Source organism: Vombatus ursinus, unplaced genomic scaffold (assembly GCF_900497805.2).
Source record: "Vombatus ursinus unplaced genomic scaffold, bare-nosed wombat genome assembly UNPS02000749.1, whole genome shotgun sequence".
Classification (NCBI taxonomy): Eukaryota; Metazoa; Chordata; class Mammalia; order Diprotodontia; family Vombatidae; genus Vombatus; species Vombatus ursinus.
In genome coordinates this window covers 22,518,100-22,541,102 of record NW_020940527.1, presented here as the reverse complement: position 1 = coordinate 22,541,102, position 23,003 = coordinate 22,518,100, and the positions used below count along the sequence as shown (strand labels likewise).

The following is a 23,003-nucleotide window of genomic DNA, read 5'->3' as shown; positions in this document are numbered from 1 at the left end:
TTCCTTCACAATTTCTCTCATATGTACCTTTCCCTTCTATATCCACTACCACTGCCCTAGTTCTCCCCCATTACCTCATGCTTAAACAATTATAATAGCCTTCTAGATGGTCCTGTCTCTAATTTCTTTCATCTCCAATGTACTCTGTACACTACTACCACCAAATCTGGGGTACCTTCTGTATCCCATCAAATCTTCCTATGGAACTGCTTTCATCAGTTTTTTTTTTTTTTGCTTAAAACCTCCTTATTACCTACCAAATAAATTCCAAACTACCTAGCCTGGCATTAAAAGGTCCTTCACCATCTGACCCTAAATTAAATCTGTAGGGGCAAAAGGAGCATCTCAGAATTCTGAGTTTTATGTTTCAGACTTGCAAAGAACTAAATTCTAGCTTCAAAAATCTTTAATTTTTATACTTATCCAATTTCTTCCTTACTACAGACTAGATTCTTCACAGCTGCTGGCAACTAAACATTATTATTGAGAGATAAGGTTGCTGTTATTACAGTATTTAATTATTTTCCTTCAGTTCAATGCTACAGTAGATAGACTTTGTAGTCCACAATTGTAGCCATTCTCTCTACAGGTCAGGGTTGAGAGATTCTGCAAGAAGCACAATGTTTTTATCATCATTATTATTATTTGTGGTGTAAGATGGATGCATTGGGTTTCCCAGTAGCCAGGTTAGAAATGCTTTGTACCAAGTTCCTGGAGTTCTTTTGCACAACCTTGGACCATCCAGAGACAAGCCATATTCAGCAGCTTGACAAGTGCCAAGTAAGTTGTTTTCATCTCCACAATCAAACTATCTATTTTCTGCCATTCCAGGGGTTAGGAATTACTCCAAGCCAAGAGGGATGCCTCATGGATGGGGAAATATGGCAATTTCATTAGTAGGCATACAGCACTGCTAGCCTGGCCTTTTCACACAGTGGATCTAATTTGCCATCACCTCCTAGGGGAAAAAAATTCAATTGGTTAGTTTTCTCCACAGTCCAGTATTATTTTATTAAACTGTTCAAATTCTCTTAAAAAAGGATTTCTAAAAACAATTAGAAGGATGAATGTAATACTTACTAATCTTTAGCAAGACCAATAGCGAGACTGCCAAAGTTTTGAATTCAGCTCATGACACTGAGAAATGAGTAAGTTTGGCCACATGTAGTCTTGGGACAGAATTTCTTTAGATGTAATCTCTGATGTTAGAGTACGCCCTTCAGTTGAGTTTATAATAGAATATTCCTTGGAATATTGCCCTTAATTATCCTAGCAAACCTTGTCATGCTTTTCAAATGGACCTATACCTTTGGAGGCCAGAGACAGTTTAACAAATGTTTATTGAGTTCCTACTATGTGCAAGGCACTGAGCAATATGCTGGAGTGGGTGCCATGAGTACTAAGGGGCATCATGAGAGGCAGCTTGGCCTCAGGGATAAATAAAACCTACCTCCCAGGGTTGTTGTGAGGATCAAATGAGCTAATATTTATAAAGTGCCTAGTACAATGCCATGCTATATCAATGCTAGTTATGATGATAATTAAGGTGACTTTAACCGGTGGATATCTGAGAGGATAGGGATGGGAATACAATACTAATCATCTGAAGTCTTCACACAGAAACTGGGATTGTTTTTTTTTTTTTTTAGAAAGCATTAAAAAAAAACTCTTAAATTTCTATTATTCTGGAAGAAATCACTGCAACCCATAGTATGCTGTAGTAGAAAGAGCCTCAGTTTAGGAGTTAGGAGATCATAGTATTCTAGTTCCAGCTCTGCCACTACTAAAACTCATTGGGTGACTTTGGGCAATTGACTTCCCCTCTCAGAGTGTAAAACAATGAAGATGGAACTCTAAGATACCTCCCAGCTCCTATCACCTTGTTCTGAGTGCTTGTAATGCATTATGGCTTTGAAGTGCTGGCAATGTGACAAAAGCACTTCAATTTAGCATTGATTTTAAAATACACTGAGGGACCCTTCACTTATGCTGAAGTAGGAAAAGCTGCCCTTATTTCCATGTTAATAAATACAGAGGCGATCTTCTTCAAGAGGGAAAATGGCTCTCCGGGTCTTGACTGGGGACTTACCGAAGTCCAAGTCGCTAATTTTGCACTGGAAAACAACTTCACCGTTCACCATGAGCTCTAGGGCATTCCAATCATCTATCTGCTGTAGAATGACGGGGTATCCGGCTCTTTGTAATATAGCTGAAAAAGAGGAAATGCACCAAGTGAAACGAAATCGTTTCAAGTTATTATGAATGACAAATTGGTGAGTAGAAAGAGCTGTGGTTGGAAGGGCCCGGAAACCACAGCTTTTAGGTCTTCCTCACCGCTGTCCACGCGACCTTAAGTGAATCACTACCCTTGTGGGGATTCAAAGTTGCTTATCTCTAAAATAAGACAGTTGGTGTCAATGATCTTGATGGCTCCTTCCAGCTGTGGCATTCTATGAAAATGAGCTAATATATTTGTGCTGAAAACACACCAAAAAACAAATAAAACCAAACTGTAACAAAACAACAAAAATTATTTCAGGTTAACATTCAATTCAATTCAGCCTATTCAAGGCTGCTGAATTCACTAAGCTAGGCTCATATCTAACATGATAATGAACATTCCTTAACTAATGGTGATTACTTGGATTATTTTTTTGGTTATGTCCATTGGGCAAATCTTGACTCCCCAAACTGACAGTAGGCTCTATCATCCACCCTCCCTTTCACCCCCAACACACATATAGAACACCTAGCTTCTGGTGCCAAAATCAATAAAGACTTAGTTTGAATCCTGATAGAGTCCTAAGAAGCACCGAACAAAAACCTTGACTGAAAAGGCTATGAACCCAGCTTTAGAGTGAGATTAGCTTTCTCTCCAAGTTAATACCAAGCAGCTTCATAATAACTGTTGAAAAATGACCTTTTATGAACTCTTTGACAGCTAAGAGCCTATTGAGGCTTTCTTGTGCCTAGGCTTACACGCCAGCCCTTTCACTCTCACCTTCAAACTTTGTAGTTGAGATGCTTTTTATAATCAATTTACATTTTATTCACCTGGGAAAAACTTTCAGGATACAATACTATATATTTTCTTGTAATTATCCCGCTTTTCCTGATATTTTCATTCTGAAACAGGAATGGGTATGTTGGGGAAGATGATGCCACCAGTACCATCATCAGCAACTTTCATTTGTATTTGAAATCTTCAGCCCCATTAACCAAAGAACAGTGAGTCACTCAGAGTTACACAACAGTCAGTGGTAAAGTTAACTAGAATCTCATTCTTTTGATATTTCTCTAGTAGAGGACATTAAAGCAAAAGACTACTTTGAAGGATACTACAAAAATGTTGGCTGAAGTGTTTTAAATGTGTTTGTATTTAAATTTTCAAGTCTCAGTTTTGGAAATTTGGAAATTCCTTATGCTAAGGAAAAAGGACCTGGCAGCATCTGTAGCCAATGCACACTGCTTGAATTTCCTCACAAGGCAGGGGTTCCCATTGAGGCTACTGACAAGTAGAAAGTAGTAAGGAATGAGGCGACATGTACCTAGGCAGAAATAAGGGCGTAAGTGTTGACTTGCTCTCCCTTCTTCCTTTTCTAATTGATGGTAAATTGGTGTCAGTGTCTTTAATTTATTCTTAAGTCCTTCTTGGCTGAGATAAGACTTCTGAGGCAGTGAAACTCTCAAAAGTTTGGTGTTGGTGTTTTGTTTTTTTTTTAAGGCAAAGGGATAGATTACTTAAGAAAAACTGAGAATGTTAAAGCTGGAAGAAACTTTAGAGATGGTCTAGTCTAAACCTATTATTTTTATTTTTTATTAATTTATTTTGATTTATCAACCATTGCTTCCATAAGCTTTTGAGTTTTAAATTTTTCTCCTCTTCCTTCCCCACTTCCTTCCCTAAGACAGCACACAATCTGATATAGGCTATAGATATACATTCCTATTAAACGTATTTTCACATTAGTCATGTTGTAAGGAAGAATTAGAACCCATAGAGAAAGAGGAAACAAAACAAAACAAGAAAAAAAAAAGCAAATAGTGTGCTCCGATCTGCATTCAAACTATAGTTCTTTTTTTGGATATGGATAGCATTTTACATCATGAGACTTCTGAAGATGTCTTAGATCCTTGTATTGCGGAGAAGGGTTAAGTCTATCAAAGTTAGTCATCGTACAACGTGGATGTTACTGTGCACAATGTTCTCCTGGTTCTGCTCACTTCATTCAGCATCAGAATAAACCTATTATGTTTATAGACGAAGAGACAGGTCTAGGGAAGGAAAGTGACATTTGTTTTTATTTTCTTATCAAAATGTGTGTGTGTGTTGTGTATGTGATTATATATTCCAGTATAGTTATCAAATTAACGGTGTATTTTTTTTTCAAATAAAAATGTTGTTCAGTCATGTCAGATGTTGCCACTTTCTTTTCTAACTCTTTTTACAGACTGAGAACTGAGGCAGATAGGGTTGACTCGCCCAGGGTCACACAGCTAGTAAATGTCTTAGGCTAGATTTGAACTCAAGAATCTGAGTCTTCCTGATTCCAGGTCCAGAACTCTATCCTTACCACCTAGCTGCCCTTAAAAAAATGACTTAATCTTAAATTTAGAAGTGCCAAATACTGAATGGCCTTTCAAGTCAATAGTGATGGTAACAACTGACTGAAAGGCCTTCTTAGGGATGGCTATGTAACTTTAGAAACACTCTTACTGACTCTGGTACCTTTTTTTTAAAAAAAAAAACAAAACAAAATTAGCATCTCTGGGTAGGAGCATACATATTTCACTTTATCTAGATACTTGATTATATGTTCCTTGAGGGCAGAAGACTATATCTTATTTCAACTTTGTATCCATCCTAGTTCTTTTTTTTCTGTCTGTCTCACATAGTTTATTTAACAACAGGTAATAAGAAATCAATTTTAACAGACTATACAGTGATCGAAAGTTCACATTTATAAGTAATCAACTTTAATTGCATGATTTACAACATTTCAGGGTTTTTTTGTTTCCTATTTTCAAGTTTTACAGAAAGTATAAGAGGGAGAGAAGGAGAAGGGAAAGAAAACAAGTGTCAAGAAGAAATCCCAGGGACAGCTTTGCATGTTAAAATCATTCCTTTGGAATTCTTACCCTCCCCTTTTTTTTTTTGCTTTTTCCTTTGTTAGATGTAAAAAATAATGAAAAAATTCTTTCAAGAAACAAAACCACAATATATATCCTATATCTATGTGGCAGCTGCCCCTGGATAGTCTGATGACATCCTTGCTGTTCTCTCTACATGTATAGATTATTTTAATATTTGAAATATTTGAATATTTGCCTCTTGTATAGAAAATGCCTGGAGAATAAAAGTGGACTTGAAGGGGCACTGGACTATTTCATCTTTTTTCTTCTTAAACATTTTTAAAAGAATGAACATTTTTGTACCCAAAGAGGAAAAACTGGTGTGTATATATATATATAATCCTAGTTCTTAGACGAGTGTTCTGTACCTTGTAGATGCTTAATTGCAATGGGTATAGGGACTGGCCTGCTATTTCCTTTGTATAGTGAACTTCCAGGTGAGAAAACTCTCTCTTCTAATATAGATAGAAAGGTTGGCACCTTCTCAGCAACATAAAGTCTCGCGACGTTGCGTAGAGCACCAAGAGGTTGTGACTTGGCTAGGGTCACATATTGCTAGTATATGTCAGAGTCAAGACTTGAACCCAGGTCTTCCTGGAATCAAAGTCAGCTCTCTATCCAGTCAGTCAATAAATATTTATTAAGTACATACCATGTGCCAGGCACTGTTTTAACCATCAGGGATACAAAGTAAGGCATAAGACAGTCCCTGCTCAGCAGATTTCAGAAAAACCTGGAAAGACTTACATGAACTGCTACAAAGTGAAGGGAGCAGAACCAGAACATTGTACACAGTAACAGCAACATTGTGCAGCGATCAGTTATGATTGACTTAGCTCTTCTTAGCAATACAATGATCTAGGACAATTCCAAAAGACTCATGATGGAAAATGCTGTCCACCTCCAGAGAAATAACTGATGGCATCTGAATGCATATTGAAGTATACTATTTTCAATTTTTTTGTGTTTTTTTCCTTTTACAAACTGTAATTTTTTTTTGCAAACTGTTTCTTCTTTTACAACATGACTAATATGGAAATGTGTTTTATATGATTGCACATATATAACCTATATCAGATTGTTTACCATCTTACAGAGTGGGGAGAGGAGGGAGGGAGAAAATTTAGAACTCAAAATTTTATAAAAGGTGAGTGTTAAAAAATAAAAAGATAGTCCCTGCTCGTAAGGGGCTCACAGTCTAATTGGGGAGACAACATGCAAACAACTATGTGTAAACAAGTTACATACAAATAAACTGGAAACAATTAGCAGAGGAAAGGCATTAGAAGTAAGAGAGGTGGGGAAAAGCTTCCTGGAGAAGCTGGGGCTCGAAGGAACCCAGGGAAGCCAGAAGGCAGAGATGAGGAGGGAGAGTATTCCCTTTAACCTATGCCAGAACTGTGAAGAAATCCCCTCTACAATATCCTTGACAAGAGGTCATGCGTACTTCCAGTGACAGGGGACTCACTACTTGAAATTAAATAAATTTAAATATGAGTCAGGAAAATTACATTCATTTAGCCCTAATTCTATCACCAACTAAGAAAATCACATGTTCACAGCTTTGGAACTGGAAGGAACCTGCACGGCCATCTATTCCAGCTCTCATTTAACAGATTGAGGAAACTGAGTCCGAGAGAGATTATGTTACTTGCACAAGGTCACACAGGTAATAAGGAGCAGTGACAATTAGAACTCAGCTCCTCTGATTTCAAATCCAGCACTCTCTACTGTACTACACTGAATGATCGTACCAGGGTGATTCAAGGGGTTCTATTTCTCTAATTCAGATTTTTTCATCTATAAAATGGAATGACTGTCCCCAAATGACATTCACTGAGTACTTGCTGGGTGCATGACACTCTATTGGGTTCTGTGACTCATAAATTAATACTTTTTACTCAGCTAAATGATGATGATTCACTAAGGCTTAAGAAGGTACTCTTAAGTGATTAAACTGGAAAGAGAAGTCAAAGAGAGGCAGCTGTTTTTGTCTATTTTTTTAAATCCCCATATTTCATTTGATCTTGCTTTCAGAAAAGTAGACAAATGTGCCAATTAATTGTATTTAATTACTGTGACAAGTGCCCTGTCTAAATGCTGGCATGTGTCCACTTCATCTTTCGATCAGTTCAGCACAACCAACTCCAACTGTGAAATATTTAATTGCAGAATTTTAATTTCATTTTGAAGAGAGAAACTTCAGAAAGTGACATAGCAAAGATTCCAATTAGTGAGACAGCTCTCCTGAAGCACCCAGGGGCTGTGTGATCGGTTTCATCAGCTATTTTCAGATGGGTAGCCTCAAGGATAGATAGCAACAGAGAATTCTGAAAATTGTACATAGTTTTAAAAAGAAGCAATGGCCTCCATACCCTCTGACCCTGAGATTCCACTGCTAGGCATAGACTCCAAGGAGGAACATTTCCCAAAAAAGGCTCCATATACACAAAAATACTTATAGCAGCATTTAAAAACCCTACTTGCCTCAGTTTCCTCATCTGTAGAATGAGCTGGAGAAGGAAATGGCAAACCACTCCAGTATCTTTGCCAAGAAAACCCCAAATGGGGTCATGAAGAATCAGACATGACTGAAAAATGACTGGACAACAAAAAAAAGATGCCCAAGGAAACAAAGCAGATGCCCATGGATTGGCGAATGGCTAAACTCACTATGGTAAATAACACTAGGATATTACAATGAATCTAGAGAAGCATGAAAAGACATATGAATGGATGCAAAATGAAGTAAGTGGTCAGGAAAACAATACATAAGTCAAGTCAATAAGCATTTATCAAGTGCCTATAAGCACTGGAGATACAAAGAAATGCAAAAGGCAGTCCCTGCTCTCAAGGAGCTTGCAATTTAATGAGGGAGACAGATTGAAAACAACTATGTACAAATAGGATATATATATACACACACACACACACACACATACATATATATGGATATACATATGGACATATATATATAATATGAACATATACATATACACACATACATATAAATTGGGGCTAATTACAGAAAGAATGAACTAGAGTTAAGGCGGATTGGGAAAGGCTTCTTGCAGAACATGAAGTTTAAGCTAGGACTTGAGGAAAGCCAGGGAAGCTGGAAGACAGAGATGAGGGAAGGAGAGAATTCAAGGCATGGAGGAGAACCAGAGAAAATGATTGGGGTCAGGAGATGGAGTGGCTTGTTTGCAGAAAAGCAAGGAGACCAGCGTCACTGAATCACAGAGTATATAGAAGGAAATAAATTGTTTAAGAGATTGAAAAGGTAGGAAGCGGCCAGGTTACGAAGGACTTTAAAGGACAAACAGAAGATTTTATATTTAGTCCTGGAGGTAGTGGGGAGACACTGGAATTTATTGAATTTTGGGATGACACATTCAGACTTGAGCTTTAAGAAAATCAATTTGTCAGCTGAGTGGAGGATGGTCTGGAATGAGGACTGACTTGAGGATGGAAGAACAAGTAGCAGGCTATTGTAATAGTCCAGGAGTGTTGTGATGAGGGCCTGCACCAGAGTGGTGGCAGTGTCAGAAGAGAGAAGGGGGCACATATGAATAATGGTTTGAAGGCAGAATTGATAAGACAGAAACAGATTGGAAGAGGGGGGTGCATGGTGAAATAATAAGGACGCAAGGAAGAGACCTAGATTATGAGCCTGGATGACAGGAGGGATGGTGGTACCCTTGAAGGACCACAGCCAGGCAGCCTGGTGGTAAGTTGAGAAATCCTCCATGGAGAAATGCTCAGACAGATGAAGAGCAGCAAGCACAAAGATAAGAGTCCACTGGACAGATGGTCATGGGACCAGCCTTTGTTCCTGGAGGTGGAGGGCCAGGAGAAAAGACGGGCCTGATAGACTCTGTGAATGAAGTAGGGTAGAATCTATAAATGAGGGAGCGTTGGAGAACACTGTAAAATAGGACAGTGCCAAGAGTATGTTCTAGGTATACCCCGACACCAGGCACAGGGCCTTTCACTTGATGGTTTAAGGATCCAGGATAGGTTTGGAAATAGTAATGATCTTCCTTCTTCACACAGCAAGGTAGGAAAAGAGACGCATGTGAGTCAGGGCTCCTTCCCCACCTTGTCCTCAAGTCGGTGGTATGGATCCCTAATTTTCACTGAGGTATTTGTGTCACGTCCATCTTCCAGTAGTGCCTGCTTGAGCTGAAGGCCTGCTCAGCAAAGACATAATGACAAGCAGAGTTCTCAAGATGGTTGGGCTCCACTTGCCAGCCTTCTCCAGCCCTCACACTCTTCAGACCCTCGGAAACAGTCACATAGGAATTGGCTGATTCAGGATGCATTCGATGTCCACTCTGAATTTGTTAGGATGTCTATCATCCCAGCGATGGGATATTCTCTCAGCTCTGGGATGACAGCCTTGGGCCTCTGGGACAACACTGATTCACTCCTTCCCAACAGCTTCTTGCCATCCTGCAGTAGCTCAATGTTGGGTTTGTGGCTTGATTCCTGCAGCTGTAGCATGATTTCCTGAAGGGTTTGGATATGCCTGGATATTCTGTCCTTACTGGTCCTTTGTTCTTCCTTCAACCTTTCTATACACTGATATTCTTCCTTTATCAGGAACTGGTGCAGTTGGGAATCATCCAACTCTGACCAACAAAAGGTCTCTCCATCTCTTCCTCCTCCTGAGAGAGAAGTTTCTTGGCTTCTTCAAAATCCTTTCTCAGGTGGCTCAGAATCTCCTGGAGCTTCTCCCCATAATCAGGAGCAGCCTTTTCTACATGGGAGAGTTGTGAGCCCCACGCTGTGGCTTTTGGCAGCAGGGCACACAGAGTAATGTCTGGTCCTCCTCACAAAAGAACTTGATGGCTTCCTCATGAGTGGGACATTGGCTCAGTACCCTGCAAACAAAGGGAGCTGAGCTGCTTACCTGCTTACCCATGTTGGTCAGCTTTTCCAGACTCATATCAAGCACTGGGAGTTCTCTGACATGGGAAACCTGCCTGCAATCAGAAGAGAAAGGCATGGTTCCCACTCTCCAGCTCCTGGAGAGACATGCTTGCAAAACCTGTGTTCGAAGTCTATGGTGACTGGCTGAGAAAAGCAGGTACTACAGATGCTACAGGTGATTTCACTCTGCAGTTTCTGGACTATTTCCATATTGGTAGTCATTTTTCTCTCTCTGGAGCTTCTTTCCTGCAGTAACTGAGATCAAGAGACTCAGTTCCACTCAAGGAAATGTTTCTGATCAGGATGATCCACCTCTTTTATAGAATGTAGCCCCACTCCTTTAGTGCTGTCTAGATAAGGTGAGACTTCACCTTTCTTTGAATCCTCAAGTTAAACAAGTTAACACTTGCTAGCTGGAGCAACCTCGAGGCCCTGTGGGTTCACATTTCTGATGTTGATGTCCATGGACTGACAGGTTCCACAATGCTGAGCCCCTGTGAGGGTTTGGACTTTCCAGTGGGAGCTCCAGCTTTGCTTGAAATAGGATGTCATTCTTTTTACGTTTCTTTACAAAGGACTGGCAGCATACTGAACAGAGAACTGGACTTAGAGTCAGGACCAAGTGATTTCTGCCTCTGAAGCTTCTTAGCTTTGTGATCCTCCTCCTTATTTGTCACCTGGCTGGCCTGAGTTCTCCACTGCACTCTCTATTTAGGGTTTTGGGACACCAGTCTCTCCTGGCTCTTCTCCTACCTATCTGAACCCTCCTTTTCAGTCTCCTTTACCAGATCCTTCTCCAAATCACGTCTTCTAATGAGAGGTGTCCTTCAGGTTTCTGTCCTGGTCTCTCTTCTCTTCTCCCTCCATATTTCTTCATTTAGTGATCTCATCAGCTGCCCTGGATTTAATGACCATCTCTAAGCTGATGATTCTCAAATCTCTCTCTTCTTTTTTAAAAAAATTAAAAAAAAATTTTTCATCATAAGGGATGTCACTCTGGGAGGGAAGAGGAAGAAGCATACAGGGAGAAATGTTGGCAATGAAAAACCAAAAGAGATAAAAAAAATCTGTTTTAAAATATTGTTTGAAAGAATTCAAGGCCTTTTTCTTTGGTACATTTGTGATAGGTTCCTATCACAATCAGCTGCTACTGCTACTATTACTGCTTCTACTACTGTTGCTGCTGCTGCTACTACTGCTACTACTGCTATTGCGGATGCTACTAATACTGCTACTACTACACTGCTACCACTCCTGCTGCTACTACTACTAATGCTGCTGCTACTGTTGCTGTTACTAATGCTATTACTACTACTCCTACTGCCTCTACCACCACTACTACTACTACTACCAACTAGCATTTATATAGTGCAAAGTTCTTTAGAAATATCTCATTTTATTCTTACAACAACTCTGGGAGGTTATCCTCATTTTACAGAGGAAGAAACCAAGGCAGACAGAAGTTAAAGGATCCAGCCAGTGCTTACTACTACTACTACTACTACTCCTCCTGCCATTATATTTTAGTCTTTCCTCTCCCTCAATCCCACCCCCATCCCCATCCCCAACATACAATCAATTGCCAAGTACTATTGATTATGCTTCCACGAGAGGGTTATCCTTCATGTTTGTCATCTCCATTTTTATGAAAACTATCCTAGTTCACATCTTCATCCCTTTTCTCCTAAAATAGTGACATATTTGCTTTTTCTGCCTCTAGTCTCTCTTCTCTCAAAACTGCTTTTCACACCACAGTTCAAATAATCTTCCAAATGTACTACTCTAATCACATCACTCTTTTATTCTAAAACATTTGGTAGCTCCCCTTACTACTTTGTAATGCCTACCTTTATGATCCTGACATTCAAGAACCACTACAACTTGTTGTCTACCTGCCCTTTTTGGCAAAGGATAGAGCAATGGACTTGGGCAGGAAGACCTGATTTGAGTTCAAAGCCAGCCTCAGACACTCACTAGCTGTGTGACCCTGGGCAAGTCACTTAACCCTGTTTGCCTCAGTTTTCTTATTTATAAAATGGAGACACTAAAAGCACCTAACTCTCATAGTTTTTATGAAGATAAAATGAATTATTTGTAAACTGCTTTCCAAACCTGAAAGATATATATATATAGATGCTAGTTATTATTGTTAATTCTACATTTCATCAAAATTGGATTCTTCTATGTCCTCCATTCTTGTCCTGCTCCTTTCCCTAATCTCCATGGCTTTGTTCATGCCAATCAACATGCTAGAAGGGGTGCTGTGTACACCACACCCATCTGCATCTGTGGAAGTCCCTCCTGTTTTTTAATTTTCAATTCAGATGCCATCTCCTCCATGAAGCTTTTCTTGATTTCTCACCAGCTGATCATTATCTTATCATTATATGTGACTCAAAATGGTCACAGTACACAGATTGGAACTTTCTTTTGTGTTTATCACTCTCCCTTGGCATCAGAGTTATTTTTGTATATGTCACTCTTTCCCCCTTTACCCCCCACTACACTGTAAGCTACTTTCTCTGGCAGATTCATCTTTGTCTTTGTACTCCAAGCACCAGCATAGTACTTTGCACATGGTAATTGCTTAACAAATGTTTGTTGAATTAAAGTAGTTTCTATTTTTTAAACTGCCCTAAACACAAACAAGTATAGCTACTGTGATTTTGTAGGCACAGGTTCCTGTGGGCTTACACACCCTTGGTTCTAATAGTGCCAACAGCACAGGGTGAGAAGAGGTACTATTATATCTGGAAGTAGCAAGTGGGTGGTCTACCCTTTTGTCTCCATGACCCCTTGTGGCTGCCTACAGTGACTGGAGTCATTCCCTTGGAAATGTACTCTCATTTGATGTGCAGTAATGAGGGTCTGAAGGAATTAAAATATAGAGTAGACCACCCTCTGATTATCCTGTTGGGGGGGTGGGGGAATAATGATCACACCAGCATCATTACGGGCTTTTCATGTTAAAGCAAGAGAGCATTCTATACATGGCAAACATGATTTAACCTGTAGAATAATCAAAACCAAGCCTGGAAGGTTTAAATTTTTTTTTTAAACTAAATTAGAGCACAGTATGAAAAAATGTTTATAAGTACCTTCTCTATTCCCTACCTTATCTTTTATAAAATCATATATCAGAGAATCTCCAACATAATGAAAGCTCTGAACAATTCCAAATACTCTATTTTGTGACAGTGAGCCATACAATTACCAAGTATTTGGGGATTTTTTTTTCGGGTGGGGAGGAGATGCTGAAAGATAACTATTGTGTAGTAGAAAGGGCATGTGATAGACAAGCTCTAATTTTAGCTCTGTTATTTACTATTCTATATCTATATCTATCTATCTATCTATCTATACACACACACAAATTTAATTTCTCTGGGATTCAGTTCCCCCATCTGTAAAATGAAAGTGTTGGAACAGACTGGGGCATCTTAACCTTCTGTGTACTGTGGACCACTTCAGGAGTCTGGTGAAACCCATGGACCCCATTTCAGAATAATGTTTTAAAATGCTGAAAATAAAATACATAGGATTATAACAATTACATAGAAATAAAGATGTGATCTTTTCCACATCCAAATTCACTAATCCCCCCTGAAATCTGTCCACAGACCCTATGTTAAGAACCTCTGGACTACATAATCTGGAAGGTCCCTGCCTGCTCTAATTCAGTTCAGCCAACATTAATTAACCACTTATTGTGTGTAGACACCATAATGAGCACTGGGGATACAAAGATAGAAGAGGTAATGATCCTTATCCATAGGGCATTTACATTCTGCTAGGGAAACAACATGTATACAGCTAGGTAGATAAAATATTTACACAAGGTAATACAAGGTATCTTCAAGAGGGGGAAAGGGTGCAAAATTTCTGATCCTATAAATCTGTTGCTGGTGGACAGACATTCAAGAATAAGCTGATCAGCTACTAAAAAAAAAACAAACCAGTATCATGGAAGAGAACCTATTTTAAACCTTCATAAGGTCTATCATGGGCCGCTGGGGGGGCGGGGAGTGGATAAAGTGCCAGGCTTGGAGTCAGGCAGACGCATCTTTCTTAGTTCAAATCTTGCCTCAGACACTTACTAGCTGGGTGACCCTGGGCAAGTCACTTAACCCTGTTTGCCTCAGTTTCTCATTTGTAAAATGAGCTGGACAAGGAAACAGCAAACCACTCCAGTATCTTTGCCAAGAAAACCCCAAAATGGGGTCATGAAGAGTCAGACACAACTGAACAACAGCAAAGGTCTACCATCTTTATATCTGCTTAGGAATGAATGGACACAGGGTTGGAAGGTTATTCTTTGGCAAGATAACAGGAACTTGAGGTAACAAGTTATTAAGCATTAATCAGAGTGCCACTGTTCTTTAAATGTCATGACTATCCACTGAGGAGCAATCTTTCAAGTTCTCAATAGTTGCTACAGGTTGGATATGAAAAGAAAGGCCAGATAAATTTCTTCCCTGAAATGGAATACTTGTAAAAGCTCTGGCTAAACTTCTGGATGAATCAACCTAAAGCTATTAAGCCCCCCACAGAAGGAAGGACTCTTTGAGGCCTGACACCTCATTCTTTAAGTAGGATTTGTGCTAACTGAACAAAAATAGAAAAATTCTTTGGAACACCTTGCAAAAGTTATTTCACACCCTCTGCCAGTAATTTACATGTCACTGTTAGAAGGTAGACACAGGGAGATTTCTCTTCTTTCCCTATGTGTGGGAGAAGTAACCACCGCTGTCATTAATGGCCACTGCTGATGTGCACCAAGGGAAACAAGAGTGATTTGCTTTGTCTGTCAGTTGAATAAGAGTGGATTTTGTTTTCAAGGGTCAGTTCCCACTGGCAACTATTAGTGGATTAGCTGATGGAGATAAGTGAACTAGGCAAAGAAAAGCCACAGGCAGGGAAACGAGCAAATATTTCTTGTTAAATATCCATTTCATATTTCATCACAATCTCCTGTCCTACCATCTCTCTCTCTTGATCTTTGCTTGCTCATTGTGATGTCTGGTCTCTTGATAAGTCTATCATTCACATTCTGTCTTCAGTTAATTCAATGTTCCACCTTGACCAATGGTTAGTTATTTCAGCATTGCTCTCTAATCCAACCTGGAATCCCTCTCCTATTGGAGATTATGTTGTTCTCTTCCTGCTAATTCTCAGTCTTAGGCCATCTCTGCCAACTCAATTATTCTGGCATTTGAATGAAGGACAAACTGGAAAAGGAAAAGAGTGGAGGCAGGAGGAGCCATTAGGAGACTGATTTGCAACATTCTAGGCAGGTGGTAATTTGATATTAAGGACCTGTTACAAGATGATGGAAATGGGAATGATAAAGGTTGTATAAACGGAAGCAGCAAGATTTGCCAGCTGGTTGATTGCCTACGAGAAGCCAGAGATAAAGAAGAATAAAAAAAAAGACCCCCAAAATTGTGAACATGAAATACAGAGTGAATGTTGGTACTGCAGACAAAAATGATGAAGTGGGATGAAGGAAAAGTTTTAGAAGGTGAGATAATGAGCTCAATTTTGGAGTGAACTGAGATTAAGGAATTGATCAATTGAGTTGAAGGTGTTGATTGGGCATTCAGGTATGCACATACTCTATGCAGCTGAAGATGTAAGGTCTGAAGCTTAACAGGGAGAGAGAGAGAGAGAGAGAGAGAGAGAGAGAGAGAGAGAGAGAGAGATTTGAGAGGTGGAACAAAGGGAGAAGCCATGGGAGGGAGTGAATGTGATTATCAAGAGAGATAGTATAGAGAGAAAAAAGAATTGGATTGGAATGCATGCAATGGCTACTGCATTGATCAGAGTGCTTAAGTCTTCCAAAGTTGTTCTTCACAATCTGGTCTTTGTAAAATTGTTCTCCTGGTTCTGCTTACTTTATTCTAGATCAGTTCATACCATCTAGGATTCTCTGAAATTGTCTTTGTTACTGCTAATGGCACAACAATATTCTATTACATTCATATGCCACAACTGGTGCAGCATTTATTAGACTAGTTCTTTTAATTCAATTTCTTTTCTTTTCAATCCCCCTTCAAGATCCAGAAGTTTGCTTTGCATTCAACACTTCCCTCCCTGGGATTATCTTTCTTCTTAACTCTCCCATCCCTACCCTTGCCCCTATTATTCTTGTTTTCCCTCTTGAGTCTGATATATTTCTACACCAAACTGTGGCAAGTTTCACCTCCTTCTTCCTTCTTTCTACAGTAATGTATGTCTTTTATCTTCAAATTCTCAGAATGGAATCAATCCACCCACACATTCTCTGTTTTTCTTATTTAACTCCCCCAATACTTTTTGAAGACATTCAATTTCTGAAAGAACACTTGTTTCTTTTCCCTCTATTAGAATGTTAGCACATCATTATACAGCCCCCTCCAATTGCTTAAATAAATTTACCTTTCCAAGTCTTTCTTCACTCTTGTGTTTGCATATTAAAGTTCCTACTGAGATCTGTTCTTTTCATCATTAATGTTTGAAATTACTCTAATTCATTAAAAATCAATTCACCTTCCTTTCTCCCTCTGTCTCCCCACCCCCAAACTATATTCAGCTTTCCTGGATAAGCTGTTCTTGGTTATATAAACCTATGTCTTCTGACTTTCGGACTATTGTATTACAAAATCTCCTCTCATTTATAGGAGAAACCTCTAGGTCTTATGTGATCCTGATTGTGATACTTAAGTTGCTTCTTTCAGGATGCTTGCAGTATTTTTTCTTAAGTATATTCTAGACTTTGGCTAAAACATTCTTTTAGATTTTTCCTTTCAGGCTTTCTTTCTGCAAGTGATTGGCAGATTCTCTCTCTTCACTTTGCCCTCTGTTTCTAATAGATCTGGGCAGCTTTTATTTATGATTTCTTTAAATAAAATGTCCATTTCTTTAAAAAAATATGGCTTTCAGGGAGTCTGATGATTCTTAAATTACCTCTCTTTGGCCTCTTTTCTTGATTGGTTGTTTTTGATATCATATATCCTGTATATTCTAATATTTCTTGCTATCTCATAAAGTCATTGATTTGTTTGGTCTACCCTAGTTTTCAGGAAGTCCATTAGTTGAGCCAGGACTGCTACTTTCTATTCTAAGTTATATATTCTTCTTTAAAAGTCTTTCCACTAGAGCTTTTATTTCATTCTTTAAAAAAAATCTCTTGCTTTATTTCTTCTAAGGTATTCATGTAGTCTTTGTGGAAAATCCACTTTCTTTCTTTAAATCCCTGCCTATAAGTTGTTATAGAGGTAACCTCTTTTTCTTTTGGTGGGATCTCTAGGGATGCAATTTTTAAATTTTTTACATTTTTAATAGTATTTTTTTCAATTATATGTAAAGACAATTTTTAACATTCTTTCTTTTTTGTTTGTTTTGGGTTAGGCAATGGTGTTAAGTGACGGGCCCAGGGTCACACAGCTAGTGTCAAGTGCCTGCGGCTGGATTTGAACTCAGGGCCTCCTGACTCCAGGGCTGGTGCTCTATCCAATGCGCCACTTAGCTGCCCCTTCAACATTCATTTTTACAAAAATTTTGAGTTCCAAATTTCTGTCCCTTCCTCCCTCTTCTCCTCTCTTCCTAAAACAATAAGCAATTTGATACAGGTTATTTATGTGTAATCATGTAAAACATATTTTCATATTAGTCTTGTTGTGAAAGAAGAAACAGACCAAAAGGGAAAAAAAAACAAGAAAATAGAGAAAGAAAGTGAAAATAATATGCTTCAATCTGTATTTAGACTCCATCAGTTTGTTCTCTGGATATGGATAGCATTTTCAATCGTGAGTCCTTTGGAATTGTCTTGGATCATTGTATTGTTGAGAGGAGCTAATTCATTCATAGTTAATCATCACACAATGTAACTGTAACTGTGTACAATGTTCTCCTGGTTCTGCTCATTTCTTGTTGCATCAGTTCATGTAAGTCTTTCAGGTTTTTCTGAAATCTGCCTGCTCATCATTTCTCATTGCACAATAGTATTCCGTTACATTCATATACAGCTTGTTCAGTCATTCCCCAATTGATAGGCATCCCCTCAATTTCCAAATTTTTGCCACCACAAAAAGAATTGTTATAAATATTTTTGTGCATGTAGGTCCTTTTCCCTTTTTTAAGGATCTCTTTAGGATAGAGACCTAGTAGTAACATTGCTGGATCAAAAGGTATACACAGTTTGATTGCCCTTTGGGCATAGTTCCAAATTGCTTTCCAAAATGGTTGGATCAGTTCACAACTCCACCAACAATGCATTAGAGTTCCAATTTTCCCACATCTTGTCTAACATTTATCATTTTTCTTTTCTGTTATATTAGCCAATTTGATAGGTCTAAGGTGGTACCTCAGAGTTGTTTTAACGTGCATTTCTCTAATCAAAAATGATTTTGAGCATTTCTTCATATAACTATAGATGGCTTTGATTTCTTCATCTGAAAACTGCCTGTTCATATCCTTTGACCATTTGTCAATTGAGGAATGGCTTGTATTTTTATAAATTTGACTCAGTTCTCTATATATTTGAGAAATGAGGCCTTTATCAGAGTTATTTGCTGTAAAAATTGTTTCCTCACTTTCTGTTTTCCTTCTAATCTTGGTTGTGCTGGTTTCATTTGTGCAAAAACTTTTTAATTTAATATAATAAAAAATATCTATTTTACATTTTATAATGCTCTCTATCTCATTTGGTCATGAATTCTTCCCTTCTCCATACATCTGACAGGTAAACTATACCTCGCTCTCCTAATTTGCTTATAATATCAACCCTTATGTCTAAAACATGTACTCATTTTGACTTTATCTTGATATACAGTATAAGATGTTGGCCTATACCTAGATTCTGCCATATTGTTTTCAAGTTTTCCCAGTAGTTTTTGTCAAGTAGTGAGTTCTTATCCCAGAAGCTAGGGTCTTTGGGTTTATCAAACACTGAGTTACCATGGTCATTTACTACTATGTCTTGTGTACCTGATCTATTCTATGGATACACCATTCTACTTCTTAACCAGTACCAGATAGTTTTGATGGTTGACACTTTATAAGATAGTTTGAGAACTGGTACTACTAGGCCCCCTTCCTTTGCATTTTTTCCCCATTAAATCCCTTGATATTCTTGACCTTCTGTTCTTCTACATGAATTTTGTTATTTTTTCTAGCTCTATAAAATAATTTTAGGAAGTTTGATATGGCACTGAATAGGTAAATTAGTTTAGGCAGAATTGTAATTTTTATTATATTGGCTTGGCCTACCCTTGAATAATTGATATTTTCTTAATTGTTTAGATCTGACTTTATTTGTATGAAAAGTATTTTGTAATTGCGTTCATATCATTCCTGGGTTTGTCTTGGCAGGTAGACTCTCAAGTGTTTTATATTGTCTACGGTTATTTTAAATGGAATCTTTCTATCTATTGCTGCTGGGTTTTGTCGGTAATATGTAGAAAGGCTGATGAGTTATGCAGTATTATTTTATATTCTGCAATTGGCCATTTAAAAAACTACTGTTTGCGTTTTCTTTGGTTTGTTGTTGTTCAGTTATTTATTCATGTAAGACTTTTTGTAGCCCCAACTGGGGGTTTTCTTGGCAAAGATACTGGAGTGGTTTGCCATTTCCTTCTACAACTCATTTTACAGATGAGGAAACTGAAGGAAACTGAGTTCAAATCCGGCCTCAGATGTTTACTTGTCATGTGATCCGTGGCAAGTCACTTAACCCTGCTTGCCTCAGTTTCCTCATCTGTAAAATGAACTAAAGAAGGAAATGGCAAACCACTCCAATATCTTTACCAAGAAAACCCCAAACGTGGTTACGAAGAATCAGACACAACCGAAAACAAGTGAACAACTTTCAGACTTCAGGATCAGTTCTATCCACTGTGTCACCTAGCTGCCCATTTGATTTACTCATTTCTTGTTGTTTTTTTTTGTTTTGTTTTGTTTTTATTGTTGTTGTTGTTTTTTTGATGAGGCAATTGGAGTTAAGTGACTTGCCCAGGGTCATACAGCTAGTAACTGTTAAGTGTCTGAGGCCGGATTTGAACTCAGGTACTCCTGACTCCAGGGCCGGTGCTCTATCCACTGCGCCACCTAGCTGCCTCTTATTCATTTCTTTAATTCCTAAATTAGGGCCTTGTGCCATGGCCAGGCTCTATCCCATGCTGAACTTTTGGGTGGGAAGGTTGGGCCAGCTTCATCTTGCCCAAGGTCCCCTGGGTCCCTGGGCTGATCCCCACTTTCCAGGGTTAGCATCCCTCTCCTGATCTTTGAGGTCCAGAGTGCTGGATCTTCAGGGCTTTCTATGGCATCTCAAGGCAGAGTGCAAGGAACCTCAGTGTCCTGAGGTGTCCCAATCAAAGCCATGCTGGCACTGGTCACTGCTGTTTCCTGGGGCTTCTGAGATCCCTGCTGTCAGTTTTGAATCATCCTTAGGCTCTCTAGTGGAAGCCCTCCACTTCTGCTGCCTCTGGACACAGAACCCTACAGGCTGTCCTTGTTTCTGACCCATCTCTGGTACAGGCTGCTGCCTTGTTTGCGTATTTGGGTGCTGGCTTTTTTGGAGGTCCCCTTTCCAATAATCTATGGGCTATTGAATCCCTTTTAGTACAATTTTGGGGTAGAAGAAGTCACTTACTTTAGCTTCTTGGTTGGACTAGATTTAGTTTCTTGATTGGATTTCTTAATCATTATTTGTTCTGGGAGAAATTTCAGGTTTTGGTGGAGTAGGTGTAAGGGAGCTGGTCAGCCTGCCTTTGTTCAGGCAATCATCTTGACCAGAATTCTCTAGTTCTCAATTTAAATTCACCCCGTGGGCATTACTACTTTGGTATCTTAAATTGATCATCTTACCTCTGAAGACTTTTCTAACTTCTTTACTTCTTATCATGGCAATGCCATTCTCTGACTCGTGTCAGCTAAAAAACCTTAAGAGTCACTTTTGTCTGTTTCTTTCCCCTCATCTGCCACATCTAATCAGTTATTGGGTTCCGTGCGTACCATCACAATAACCTCTCTCATGTACCTCCTCTTTGACACTTCCATTGACAAGACCACTCAAGCTGTATTAGACCAGAGTGTGGGAAATTGATTGATATAGGTTATTGACTAGTTGTAAAGGGCTTCAGAAGCTAAATGGAGGAGATTAAATTTGATCTTAGAGGTAATAGGGAGTCACTGATGTTTGTTGAGTAACTGAATGACATGGTCAGATGTGCACTTAGAAAATCACCATATGATTTACAGAAATGACTTACAGTTATTATTAGTAAATAAATTCTTTTCAAATGAATCCATTGAGAACGTGAGCTCCTCGAAAGCAGGGGCGGTCTTTTACCTTTCTTTGTATTCTGAGCACTCAGTATAGTGCCCGGCACGTAGTAGGCACTTCCTAAATTTTTGTCTGATTGAATGGAAGAACTGGTTTTGATAAGGAAAAAAATCCTAGGAGGCTCTATCAATTTGAGGGAGTTCGTCATGAAGGATATTTGAAAAGATATAAGACAAGAATCACACAGGTTGAGAAAGCGTAGATACACTGCTGTATTAATCCCAGAATCATCAAGCTGGAAGAGATCTCTGTGGGGAGTTAGTCCAACTCACACCATACCCACGCCACACCAGACTGTTCATCCAGCCTCTGAGTGTGAAGCCACAGTTCTCGAGGCGGACCTTTGCACTCTGGGACAGCAGCAATTGTTGGCAAGTTTCCTCACACATAACTAATTGGCCTCTTTGAAACTTTTACCCATTTCTTTTTATTCTGTCCTTTGAGGAAGGGGGGATGGAAGGAAGGAAGGAAGGATGGGAGGGAGGGAGGAAAGAACTAAGAGAGGGAGGGAAGGAGGATGAAGGAGGAAAGGAGGAAGGGAGAGAGCGAGGGAGGAAGAAAGAGGGAAGAAGGTAGGAAGGAAGTGAAGAAGAAAAGGAAAGAAGGAAGAGAGGGGTGAGGACGAAGGAAGGAAACAAGCATTTATACAGCACCTACTGTGCGCCAGGCTCTGTGCTAAGAGCTTTACAATTATTATCTCATTTAAGCCTCACAACAACGGGGGGAGGGGGCAGCTATCACTGTCTCCATTTTTACAGATGAGGGCACTGAGGCAAACAGACTAAATGCATTGCCCGGGGCCCCCACCCGGCGGTTGTGGGAGGCAGAAGAACTCGACCTCGACTTTCCCGGCCTCCAGCTCCCTGGGAACACGTGGACGTCCTGCCCCGCCCCCCGCAGGTTGGGCCCCGCCTCCTTCCCAACCCTTCCCCCCCCGTCCCGCAGCGCCCCCTGCCGGCGCTCACTTAGCAGGCCCCGCAGGCGGAAGGTGCGGTGTTCCACTGTCAGGTTCAAGGAGCGGTAGGGCCCGTAGCGCAAGAAGACGAGAGCTCTCTTGGGCATCTTGGACCGCGCAGGCACAGGAGCAGGCGCAGGCGCAGACGCGGACTGTGCGTGGGCCGCGGCCGGGTGGGGGGGGCTGGGGACAGAATGGCCGCCCTGTGGGCGCGGCAGAGGTTTCTAGGGGCGGAGTCTCTTCCGGTCCCTTGGCGGTGGCGGAAAGGGGGAGTCCAAGGACAAATGAGGGCTTGTGGGAGGAGACCCCTGGAGAGGAGCCCCGGAGGAGTGTGATGGGATCCGGTGACTGGACAGGAGCGGGACTTCCAAGCTCCGGCGTGGGCCTGGGCCCGGTTCCGCATTTCTGCCTGGGCCTGCTTAATGAAGTCATAGAAGGGGGGCTTATGAAGTTTGTGGTGACCGAAAGTCGGGGGCAGGGGTGGGGTCAGATAATGGGCCTCTTGTGGACCCGGGACTCACCCAACAAGGGGAGGCCACACGGACCGGCTTGGCAAGGGTTTTTCTGAAAAAAGCCCCTGCGTTCTTAGTGGACCTGGTTCAAGACCAGGCAGTTAGAAAAGTGAATGTGGTCTAACTGAAGAGGGTGAGGCAACTA

At 40.0% G+C, this 23,003-nt stretch overlaps 1 protein-coding gene across 1 annotated transcript; it reads right to left on the bottom strand.

Moving 5' to 3' along the window:
• Nucleotides 1–893: 893 nt before the first annotated feature.
• On the bottom strand, nt 894–22,453 carry CUNH10orf53 (chromosome unknown C10orf53 homolog). Its single transcript, XM_027857976.1, has 3 exons — nt 22,357–22,453; nt 2,090–2,209; nt 894–958 (listed from the first exon to the last, which is right to left on the bottom strand). The coding sequence occupies exons 1-3, from the start codon at nt 22,451–22,453 to the stop codon at nt 894–896; spliced, it is 282 nt and encodes a 93-aa protein (XP_027713777.1).
• Between the last annotated feature and the right edge of the window lie 550 nt (nt 22,454–23,003).